This window comes from Lonchura striata, chromosome 7 (genome assembly GCF_050655825.1).
Source record: "Lonchura striata isolate lonStrDom1 chromosome 7, ASM5065582v1, whole genome shotgun sequence".
NCBI lineage: Eukaryota > Metazoa > Chordata > Aves > Passeriformes > Estrildidae > Lonchura > Lonchura striata.
The window spans coordinates 28,006,115-28,018,831 of record NC_140709.1 but is presented as its reverse complement, the minus strand read 5'-3'; the positions used below and the strand labels follow the sequence as shown (position 1 = coordinate 28,018,831).

Sequence of the window (12,717 nt, the reverse complement as noted above, 5' to 3'; positions counted from 1 at the left end):
CAATTTATATAATAATTCACAATGGAAAGAAGAAATTGGTTTTTAGCACCAAGAGTCCATTAAAGTAAAAAGAACATTCTTTTGTTCTGTTTGTACTGATCCTGTGATTAAACTGCCCTTAGTACAGACAATAAATACCCCTGTGAGTAATATTATGCCCTCAGTATTAACATATTTTAAATTTCACTTAAACCTTATTTAGTGTAACAGAAATGACAAAGTAAAGCATTGTTCTTTGTGTGAAGCACTGGGATTTTAAATTTGCTATTCCATGCTGTTCTTAGACAGTGAAGTGAGACAGGTCAGTTGTGTTTTCAGCCCTTGGTCTATTTAACTTCCTGGATCTCACATACTGGATAAGGAGAGAACTCCTGGGATTGTGCCAGCACCTGCTTCCTGTGCTTTTTTTGAGAATCCGCCATGATTCTTACAGAGAGCTTCAGGTGGATTGAGATGAAGGAAGTTTATACTTCTTCACTAAAGTTTATCACTACCTTTCTGACATGGAAAATGCAAGTTATCCCAAGAAATCCTTCCAGTTTCAGCAGCTGATAAAAATTTCCTCCCTCCAAGTGGACCCAGATCATCCATCATCCAGCATCCATCCTCTAAAGGTTGCTTTTCAGTAAATGTCACTCGAATGGTACCTTGAAGCTCAGCATTCAGGAGTTAACACACTTTGGTGGAACACAGGAGTCCTGAGGGAGTAGGACATCTCTTGCTCTGTGAGAGTCATTCATGGAAGCAAGCTGCCGTTTGGGAGCTGACATTAAACAGCATCCTGATGGGCTCCAGCCAGATGGCTGGGACTGCACAGCTGCCTGGAGGGCTGCTCAGGGGGATCTGAGCAGAGGAAGGATGCATGGAAATTAATGCTGAAACATGAGAAAGCTCACTCTTCACTTTTGATATATTTTGGTGTGTTTTGATATATTACTGGCAAAAGTGGCCTTGAAAATCTCAGGCTGTCCTGTGATTTATGGGATTGCCTTCCCAGCAGAAAATCTCACAGCCTTCCATGTTGTGTTTTTAGGGCTTCTGGTTCATGTCCTTTCTAGAAGAAGTAGGTGACATCCTTGAGCAGGGTTTCAGATGTGATAGCAGCTGGAAGAGCAGGGTATGATTCAAACTGGGAAATCATGGACTCATTTCAAAACCAGTGACAAAAGAGAAAAAGTGTATCTAGATGCCATGATCCTGTGCTACAACTTTATTCTTGCATAGCAGTTACCTTCCTGTTACACTCTTGTCTGTTTGAATCAGTCTGTTCTTCCAAGTGAACACCCAGGCTGTGTCCTTGCCCTATCCTGTTCTTGCCATCTTTTACAGCAGCATCAGGAAGCAGGATCTCGTGCCGCTGAAACTGCACATGCAGCTCTTGGGAGCAGAGTCTGACCTGTCATGTAGGGATATAGGGTCCTGCACACTGCATTATCAGAGGTGGTATGGGTGCCATAGGCCAGCACCCCATAACTGGCTTGGGTCCCATTATTTCTACCTAGTGCAGTATTTCCTAGAAGAACATGTGAGGGAGAATGCCAGGTGATGACTGGGGTTGTCCTTTAACCCTGGTTTCTGAGCTGAGGAACTCTGAAACCACTTTCAGGATTTGTCATGGGACAAAAACAGCTTGTTTTTGTCAAGATTACTGCAGATAGGAAGATGGGAACAGGTTAAATTCTGCTACATGATCTGTTTATAATTGTTTGTTCTTGCTGAGCTGAAAGTAGTGAGACTTTGATGTTAGCATCAAAGGAGTGAAGGATTGCTCTACCTACTTTGCAGTAAGTGAAAATTGACATCCTAGTGCTACTTTGCTTTTAAAAATGAATATAATACCTTCACATCTGAGAATCCTTAAACAGGCATACTACTGGGAGTAGCCCAGTAGTTGCATGATTCTCGAGCCTGCTTTTTTTGTGTGTGGTGGGATAATTTCCTGTGACTGTATGTATATGTATGTATATATGCATATGTGTATATAAAAACCTCACAAGTCACACTCTGCTTGAGGGATCTGAGCACAGGAGAGTCCGACACATGGGATGTGCTGTACCAGCTTCACTTTTTCCCTTGACCTCATAGGGCAAGCCTTGCTGCTGGGTAGGAAGCGCAGGCACAGACCCAGTGGGGACCCAAGCCCAGGGTGATGGCTACATGGGGTGCAGGAGCCATGGAGATGCTGGGATCTCCTGGCTGGACTGGCCAGTGCAGGCACTGCCCCAGCTCTGCATGTGCAAGAAGTGCATGTTTGGCCTCTGGCTGCCTCTTCAGTGATTTGCAGGATTTTTGGGACTCATACTGTCTTCACTGCTCAGACAAACCTTTGGGATTTGCAGTTGCCAGCTGAATGGCTCCTTCAGCTTCACAAAAGGATGATGTGCTGTAGTACAGAAAAACCAGAGAGTGGGTAGAAATTGTTATTTCTTTCTAGATGACAAGTGAAAATATCTAAGAGGAAAAAAATCAATATGATGCATGAAAAAGTAAGTAATAAGAATGAAAGGCAAAGGACACTATCGAAAGTAATTTAAATCTTTGGCATATCCACTGGGCATGTTCTGTTAAAAAAGAATTTTGCACTCTCTAGGTATATCAGGCTTTTCACACTGTCTGTGAAGCTGATAATGGATTTTGTTTTCCATGTGTTGTTCTTTATATCAGAGGAAAGGCATAGGTATTTTTGTTAAATGCAGCCTTAGTGCATTTAATTAGAAATAAAGATGAGATGAGGAGCAAATTTTGGATCTAAATTCCTCCAGAATTTGGAAGTTTGAGTGTGACAAGTGGAAGCGTCTCTCATTCCTTGTGTCTAATTAAAACAGTAAGATGTGCTAATTTGCAAGTGTTAATTTATTACTGTTATGCTGTCTTCCACTAAAATTGTTGAAACCTACTACTTGGGTTTTCATATTTAGCGTATTTGAAAGCAGGAAGCTTTTAGCAGTTGCAGCATTTTAGCAGAGCTTTCAGGTGATTTTTCTAAATTTCAGGGTGTAACATTAGGCAGTCACTCTCTAGTTTGCTTCATTTCTGATTGGCACTGCTCTCGTGCTGTTTGGGTTTGAGGTTTGTGGTGAGTGGACAGGAGGTTATTCTCAGGACAGGACAGTGAGGTTATTCTCAGGCACAGTTCGTTATACAGCATGTTCTTGCCTTCTGTAACAGATGTATGTACCACCTTTCACAAAACAGAACAATGGAACAATATTCTTGTATGCCTGGGCTTCTGAGAGATTTTGGAGGCTTGTTACCATCAAAGGAGAATAGCATTTGCATGTAGGGAGGCTCAGGAAACTCGTCAGGTAATGAACCCTTAATTTTTTTGCTGTTAATGGACTATTCTAAGTAGGGAGGTATCTTGAAACTTGTGAGTAGGCTTGTTGAAACTGCTGCTTTTGGTTTGTTTGGTTTTAGGTGGATTTTTTTTTTGTTTTGTTGGGGTTTTTGTGTGTTGTCTTTTCTGTTAAGCTTCAACAGAAATAGTGAGGATAGAACAGGATTTGGATCTCAGTTTCTCAGAGGAGAAATTCAAGAACTACTATAGGTGTCTGAACTGTTGTATAGAATAAAATCCACCACAGGCTTAAATACCTCTGGAAATCAGCTTTATTCATGACTTGATAACATTTTTAATAACCACCTATGTCAAGGACTATACTTATTTCTCCTTTTAAGAAAATACCAGTTAGAAAGGGCTTAGTTGAACACAGATTGAAGTTTGTCTGCTAAATCTCTTTTCTTCTGAAATCACTTTTGTTTCCTTCATATTGTTTGCAGTGGTGTCTCATGGATATAAAACAGCTGTTCATTAACTTTTGGAACAAAACATTTTCAGAGCAACTGATACTTAGCTTGATACAGATCTGGGATGCCCCCATAGGAAGGAAGGAAGGATCCAATATTTATCATATTGCTCTCAGAGCAGACCTCCTCTCCAGTTTCAACCTTTGTACTTTCTATGTGTTAGATGTTGTAGGAAACCCTAGTAATGATGATTTTTTTTTCTTTTGACAGATGATTCAAGAGAGCAGGGTTCTTATTGAGACAGCAGACACCACTCATGACAAGATTGTTCAGTGCCAGAAAGCAGGTAATCCATCTATATTGAGCAGTTCTGGGTTGGAAGATGGGAAATAATGTGCCATAATTTACTTACAGTTTGTGACTATTACAGCATTTTTCACCTGGATGTAAGTGAGCATTCTGGTCTTTCTCTGGCTCTACCCTCCTGAAGGCTCATCTTCCAATAGCACTGCAGGTGTGATCAGACAAAAATACGCAGCTTTCACCTTAGAAGCTATTTCTCCATCTGCTCTACAGCTCTGAACTGTCTGACAGCATTTAAATTAGTCAAATGAACCGAAAAGGCATTAAAAAGAGGGGGGTAAGAAGGCATGGTGCCTTTACTGAGTGCATTCTCTAGCTCAGTTTTTCCTTTGAACTGAGGAAGGCAAGAGGTTTCTGTACCCACAGGACCCTAACAATTATAAATACTATTTTTTCTGGTAGGCATTTTTGGATTTGGCAAGTGATGCAGGCTACAGCCATTTCCTTCTATTAAATGTAAATAATGAATGAAGCTGCTGTCTTGTAGTTAATATTTTAATTCATTTTCTTAATTAGGAGAAACTGGAAGCTGTTTCAACAGTAGCATTTAACTGCTTTCATGTGGTGCAAGAGCAGGATGGAACCTAGTCTCTGCTCTTTAGCCATGCTGGCATTGTGGTAGCAAAGGGACGAGAGGCAAGTGGCCGTGTCTGGCTGGAGGTTGTGGGCCTCATTGTTCTGGCATGCCTTGGATTCTGTGTATCTGCATAAGCAACATAAAATTCCTCTGCCCAAAGCCTTCATTGTGTGCAGAGGGTTTAGGAAAGGGGCAGTAACAAGGAGATGTAGCACCAGGAGGGTGTCTAGAAAATATCATTTAAAAGCAGTACTTAGCACTAAACTATGCAGACTCAGCAGCATCAGCCACCTTTCTTGCCCAGCTTGATCTTTGCAGAGAGAAGAACCCGTGACATTTGCCTGGGCACTGGAGTCTTTGTAAGCAGAAGGTGTGTATGGAAAATACCATGCAGTACCATGCCACCACACTGATTTCCAGTTTCATGCAGTTCCCCTTTCCTTCCTTACCCGTGGAAAAAGATACATTTTTTCAAATGTTTGCTGCTCCATCTTCTTGTATTTTCATTTTTGTTTGCTTTATTAGCCTTAAAATTTCTGATTGAGAAGGCAAGTGGAGAGATATGAAGTGCTTCTCTGAAGCCATGGATTTAGAGAGAGGAAAGGACTAAGAGAGAGATATCCCTTCTCGTGCTCATTTGCCAATTAGTTTGTTGCAGATGTTACCCAGGCAAATTTTTTTCTAACACTTTAAATGTGGCGAGATAAAGCACTCAAAATTAAGAGGTGTCAGAGGTATAATTGCCTGTGACATTGTCCTTTACCTCAACCCCAGTGCTGCTTCCTTTGAACATGTATTCCACCAGACCTCTGCTTCATAGCCTGTTTTGAGGCGGGTTCCGTGTGCCTCAGGATCCTGCTGGCTTTTCCAGACTGGTTCTTGTGTGACTGGTTTTTTATTGTTGTTTTATTTAAATGTGCAGGCTCAGCCCAATGCACAGTGATCAGCAGCAGCCTGGAGGACTGACCCTGCTAAAAGCTTTCACTGGTGTTGCTGCCTGCAGCCTAACAAATGTTTGTAGCTCCCTCTTTCTGAGGCAGTGCTGTATCCAAGTTACAGATGGAGAAGTGAGGTCCAGAGGGAAGACTAACTAAAAGGATGCTGCATGAAGGCAGGGCTGTCCATGTAGAGTTAAGATCCATTAGCCTTCTTATGTTTTCCCAGGACAAAGCAAGTAATTTGAAGATTTTCTTTTACTATTTGAAGTGAAATGATTTGCAAATCAGTTGGCACGAAGCACACCTGCAAGGAAATCTTGCTTGGGGTGCAGTTATTTTGACAATTTTCCAAAGGATGTATCACAGGAACTCCGTTAGCCTTGACAAGCAAAGCCTGTGAGTGGGTGAAGTTTTGGAAGATCAACAATAGAGAAATCTTGCACTGTGTGGGGTTGAACAGCATCAGTGTTATTGAGCTCCTAGAGTCGGTGCATGGGAAGGAAAACCAGTGTTAGTCTTCCAGGAGTGCTTTGGGCAAGCTGTGCCGAGTGCAAGCCTGGCTTGGACTGTCCTTCAGCCACCTGCCAAGCTGCCTCTGCATCTACACTGTACAGATGTTCTCTCTGTTGGCATTTCTTTGATGCCCTTTCAATGAAACTCAAATTCGTGAGTGACAGTTATCCTAAAGTGTTAAGGGAGGGAGAGCTATGAAACAACTGGAGATGAAGCTTGGTTTGTTCAGCCAGGGTAGGCTTCAGATGCTTTGGAGTTATTTAGTGCCAGTTGGGCCTTTGTAAGATACAAATTAAGGGAACACAAGTGGCTCTTTTCCACTCTGTCTCTCAATCCACACCAGACTCAGAGAAATGGTTGCATAGACTATGCAGATCTTGTAAAATTGCTGAGCTAATTTGATACCTTAAGATTTTTAATTAGCTCCCAGATTTCCTGAGTTTTTGTATCCAGCAAAAGATCTGCAGACATTTGCCACTGAAGCTAGTAAAGAAATAGAACAGGGCTGTGGTTGGAAGTCTCAGTTCTCCATTCCATTGCTGCAGGACTTGCAATCCTGTGATTAGAGTTCTGTGCTTCTGATATAATTTATCATTGTGGAGTACAAGGGCTTTTCTGTATGACTGATTAAGATTAATGAGGGGATGTGCATTGGAGCCTGCATTTGCTGTGCTGAACAGGTATCTTCCACATGTGTCAGACAGCCTTCCAAGGTGCAAAGTCATCAACTCAAGGAGACTGACAAGCAATGACCTTCTGTCGCAGTATTGGCAGCAGTGCAGGCTGCAGGCAGAAGTGCTGGAGCAGTGTCTCTGCAGGGGACCAGTGCCTGTGTGGAACCCCAGCACTGGCAAGGAGAGCCCCAAACCAAGTGGAAGCACAACCTCAAAACTGTATGTGGCATCTTTATTCTGGAAAATGTTCTCCCCGGTTGAAGTAATAGAAAGAAAAGGAAGGAGGGAAAGCACAGAAGGAGGTTGTAGGAAGTCCCGGCTGCAAGACTGAAAATGCTCACTCAACATTTTATAGGGAAAATCAATTGTGCATTGAGTGATGTGGCAATCTGTGTTTTTAGGAATGGAATTCCACGAAGAGCTTCATAACCTTGGGACAAAAGAAGGTTTGAAAGGAAGAAAATTAAGCAAAGCCATTGAGAGTTTTGCATGGAATATCACAGTGCTGAAGGTATGCACAGAAATAACCACCTCCTGTCTCATATTAACTTTATAAGTAAACCTTTGCTCTTTTAGCTTCTCTGTTTGTACATCTACATGTTACTTATTCTGCATCTTACATCTTACTTATCCCTTTTTTTTAATGGGATGTATCAATTACCCCCATTTATTGATATTTATCAAATATATCAATTACACCTCTGATCTGGAAGGTGTGAAGGGAATTTATCTAAGCCTTGAACAGAAAAGGAAAGATGGCTTATGGTTTGTATGATCAGGGACATGGGTTTGGTTGTCTGTTCTGCCCCATGCACCCTGAAAGTGACCTGTTTGAGGTCACTGAGTGTCAAATACTTCTTTTGTAAAATGAGAACTGGAACATCTCTCTGGGAAGGGACAGGGGGCAGGAGGGGCTGTCAAGAAAAAACATGAGGAATATTGTAGATCCTTCAGGATTATGTTTCCAAAGTGGAGTGCTGTCCAAACAGCCAAAAGGGGATTTTCACCCTTTCATGGTGGCTGTGCAGGGACATACCCCAGGATGAAGCTGTTACTCATTGGGCTTTAGCCACTGGCTTAGCATCAACCAGCCACAAATTGTCATGATAGCTGTGTGACTGAGCTGGGGTGAAAATGGCTAGGGACAGCCAGGGATGGAAAGAGGAGAGGATTTGGTGGAACCTCAGCAGAAGACAAGGAGAGGGCCTGAGCCAAGCATTCAGGTTGTTAGCATTCAGCTCACACCTTTCACAGCCTCATTTCCCACCTTGCTCTGATAGATCACACTTCCCTTCGCTCTGTCCCAGCTGCTCCCTTGCTCCAGCTCCCAGGCTGCCCTGTCTGGCAGCATCTTCCTGTGACCTGCCAGTGCCTTTCCCTTTGCTGAAATCCCAGAGCAAGCCAGTTGATGAAATTTTCACTAAGTTCCTCATTAAATATACCCCTAAATGTAGCAATACGACAGGTATGTGTCACCACTGTGATGCTGGAAAGAGCACTTAACATGTCTTGAGCAGGAGAAGGAAAAAGGAATTGGGAACATAGAGGCTGAAGGGCAGAAGTTGTGGGAGAGGCCATTGGTGGTAAAGAAGGGTTAGAGAAGACCTGGAACATCTGTGGTTTCCTGCCTACCTTGATTCACCATGAGAGAGTGGAAAAGTGAGGAATGGAGTCAGTGTCAGCTCAGTTAATGAGATTTCTCATGAAGAGAAAAGTCAACCAGTTCAAAGTTACAGACTTGAATAGATAACCTATTCCACACAGAGCAACTGAGGTTAGTAGCTAGAGTCATCCCCCTGCTCCCCTGCCAAAAGCACTGAACATTGAACATAGGCAGTTCTGAACATTAATCTGAGTACCTTTTGCTGTGTTAGGTAAAATAAATGTCTAATGTTTTGATTTTTTAGATGTTTGTCAAATGTGAAGTTTGCACCTCTGAGGGTGACCTATGATTAATGAATGTACAAGTAGAGTATCAAAGAAACATTTTCTATGGAAAATAATTTCTGATAGCACATATTGTCAATTTACTTAAAAGAGCTTTTAAAAAATCTAGTCAAGGTCAAGGAATAATTTACTTGTTTCATTTGTAAGCCACTACTTCTTTTCTACCTTTCTCACACAATGAAATATTAACAGAGTTTGTGACAACTATCCATGAAATGCACATGAAACATCTTTTCATTCTGACTGAAGTCCAACTCAGGGATGACATTAGAAAACTGGGATTGAAGTTGTGCCTCAGGTGTGTGAGATGAAACAATTAGTAATTGTTCTAATTTGACATCTTATTTTCTTTTTTTCCCTTAAAAATACTGTCTTTCAGTGACCCTGCCCATAACAAACCTGCATCTCCTCTTTAGCACTGGACATCTCTCAGTGCTGGTGAGAGCCACTCAGGAGGATTGGCAGGAAGAGACCGACAACCCTGCCCCACTCAAGCCATGAGTCCTCCCTATGTCCAGTGGCAGGGTGGACATTACAAATATATTTCACTAGGTGTTGTTATAGGGTAGTAAGAAAAAGAAAAAATGTCCCATAACATCTCACAAATGCATCAGCTGTTTTGCATGAGGTGGGGGGAGTGAATGGCTGATGAGAGAAAGCCTCTTTGTGTTGGCTCAGGCTGTTGGAGGCAATTACGTCACGTGGCAGGAGTCAGTTTGTGTGAGGTGCACATGAGCAATAGCAGGTATTATGTTGTTTTTGTGCTGTGAAATGATTAATAGTCTTTTCCTCGGCTACTGAAGCCAAGGCATATTTAATTAATGTGTTTCTTTATAAAGACTCATTGCAGTAGGTAAGCTTTGAATAAAAGAGGAGATGCAATAAAAAATTGCAACTGGCAAAATCATTAAATAGCTACAGACTGCAAGATTAAAGTGTATTTTATAAAAATCCTAACTGTGGTCATTTGTCATGTTTAAAAATGCCCTGGAGTACTTTTTAGAGGTGAATCAAAATAGTTTGTCAGTTTCTTCCTTAGTTTATATAAACTTAATTACATATCAGTAATACCCACTGTAAGGACAAACTGTTTGCCAGAAGGTAAAAATGTCACTAAAAGAATGGATGTTATAACTTGGTGACAGTCTAACAAGTCAGCTTTGACATCAATATTTATAAAATGTCACACCTTCCTCTTTTGGTTCCATGTTGTGTAGAACACAGTCAGGTTCACAGTCAGTAATACTGAGAGGCATAACTTAAGCATACTAGACAGAAGAATCATGCTCTTACAGCAATATTACAGGAATGGCTATGATCTCAAATATAGTTTCACTTTAACTTCTATTTCTGTGCAGCAGCAGCTCTGTGTCTTTATATTCCTCTCTGTATTTAATTGAGTGCCAGTAGAATGCAAAGGCAGCAAAAGAGTTTTTGTGTTAACCCCCTCACAGGGGCCATGGTATTAGGAAATCCTTAAGTTCACCCTACCAGGCATGCAGAGCTGCTCAACTCAGCTGAGGCAATTGTTCTGGTGTGACCCTCCCTTGTCACAGAAGGTCATGATTCATTTTCATGAGATATTTCTTGTTTTTAAAGCAGGTGACTCCCCCTCTCCCAGAGCAGAGGTTTTTATGTGGTTGCGTGGGCTCGTGCTTGTTTCTCCCCACGTGCTACTGCTTCTCCCACCTGCCTGGCCAGGCCACCTCTGCTCTGGTTCCTGTGGCTGCTTTTGCACTGAGCTCCTCCTGCCTGCGCTGGCAGAGAGGGGAGCACCAGAGCCTGGAAGGCAGAAGCTGAGAAGCCTCCTTGGGGCAGTTCTGACCTTGAGCTGATGAGTCCTGAGAGCAGGGACATAACCCCTGCCCTCAGTGCTGCTGTGGAGCACTGGGTGGTTTTCAGGTCAGGTGCACTCACCTGTGGGTGAAGTCCTGCAGAGCCAGGTCGGGTCTGCTCCTGGCCTTCTCGGCACAGGACAGAGCCAGCTGCCACCCCTCCTGGGGCTCTTCACCCACTGTCTGCATCTACCATGGGATCTTGTACCAAGCATTTTGCAGTAACTGAGGCACTCTTAGCATCTGTCCACGTGTGCAAACCACTGATCCAATGACTGCTATATGAGTTTTTCAGAATGTTTGAGGGGAGAGAAGTCGTAGCCTGCATGCAAAACTACTCTCCTTGCTGAGGAAAAACTGTCACAGACTGCCAGGAGGTGTTCACTTGAGCAAAGAATTTGGGATCTGCCTGAGTCCCAAAAGCCTGGCAAGTAAGTCAAACAAAGTTTGAGTATGTTGACTGTGATTCAGATTTACTGTTCTCATGTGGACGTGCTTTGACAGCCTGCAACCAGATTTTTCTGGGTTGTTTGTGCTTTGGTGGGTCAGCACATACAAAGTCTAGAAACAGTATGAAGAGGTACTTCTATGTTGATGATAAATATCTGGATAGTTAATATGCCAACATGCCAGCTTATTTAAAGATAAAACATAGGAAAAGAAGGTAAAAGTAGTATTTACTGTTTTGGTCTTCTGCTGAAGGGCAAAAGACTCAAATGTTTGATTCTAGTCTGCTCTGAAATGCACATGTGTTTTTAAATATTTATTTGCTCCCCATGATAAGATTTTGCCCCTGCTGTCTTAAGTCTGTCTGTTCTGTCTGACTAGGACTCCAACTATTAGTGCATGACACAAGACATCAAGTGGCTACATTTTCAGGGCTTGTTTCAGCTCTCATCCATGAGTGTATCTGTTAATTATCCATTTAAATGAATGCTGATTAGATATATTTAGAAGTCTGTTGAATGCAGAAGGCATACAATTATTCAATTGCTAATGCGGTTCTCTCTTTGGAGGAGGCATCCACAATTTTATGATGTGGTTGTGATCAATGTTAGCTCTAGTGAATGTCATTTTAGCTCCCAGAATTGTGCAGAAATAGCACTTTTGCAGGATGATGTCCTTCAGTTGCTTGTGAGGCCTGCAGCATCCCAGACCCTCACTTGGGTGGCAGGGCCCCAAATACACACTTTAAGGCTACTTGCACAGATAAAAACAAGATTTCTGACAGATCTACATACAGACTACCTGTCCTCACCTAATGAGGCGAATTTATCATCACTATCATCAAGATATCAGTTTTCTTTTTGAAGAAAAACTACTTATCAGATAGTGACTGATATTCTAAAGCACCTTAAAAACAGAGTTTCTGATGATCTTTGGAAAAACTAGATTCATTCCCAGACTTAATTTAAAGATTATTATAGTGCAACATGGAAGTGTTTTTGAGTGGATACTCTACAGTATTGTAAAATTTTGAGACAGGCAGTTAGGCTTTTTTCCTTGGCATGCTGCAGAGCGGACAGCAGAGCAGCACAGCAGAATTGTAGGAACCTTATATGTAGTTAGGCACAATGTAACAATCTGTTCTGCTACATATTATTTAATTGCTGCTAAAGGATTTGCATAACAAATTATGCTATCTTGATCTCAAGTGGGAGCATGATGGATTAATGAGTCCACAGAAAGCTGCTGTATTCTGTGTTCATATTTGTATTCACTGTAGGTGTCAGTTAGGCTTTCCTCTCACCCCCAAAAATTCCTGATACTGTATCTCCCTCTTTTTCCCAGCATATATTTGTGGACATGAGCAAATTGGTGCTCAATTTGTGAAATGTCAAAAATAGATGGAATATAAGCCACAGTGTCTTAGCAACAAATTCTTGTGATTTGCTGTCATCTTCTGACAGTGATAGTCCAGTAAGAGCAGTAGGCAGGAGTGGTTTGTGTGGCTTGGAGTTTTCATGCTGGCCTTTAAATGCAGGGCTCACTGTGTTATTCCATATCAGTTCACCTCATGTCTGCTCATACCCAGATCTAGAGAAATGCATTTTGAATGTGACTACCCCAAAGGCTCTTTTTCCAGAGAGACTAAATATCTTTCCTGCTTTTTAGTCCCCACA

General features: G+C 42.0%; 1 protein-coding gene across 2 annotated transcripts in view; it reads left to right on the top strand.

The window, feature by feature from the left end:
• Window positions 1-12,717, top strand: part of PLCL1 (phospholipase C like 1 (inactive)) — a 225,521-nt gene that overhangs the window by 152,214 nt on the left and 60,590 nt on the right. For both annotated transcript variants that reach the window (XR_014956600.1, XM_021555431.4), the window contains exons 4-5: window positions 4,018-4,093; window positions 7,214-7,323. Coding sequence is in view for 1 of the 2 variants with exons in the window: in XM_021555431.4 (XP_021411106.1) it covers window positions 4,018-4,093; window positions 7,214-7,323 (186 nt within the window). In the remaining variant the exon portion in view is untranslated. The remainder of the gene's footprint in view (window positions 1-4,017; window positions 4,094-7,213; window positions 7,324-12,717) is intronic.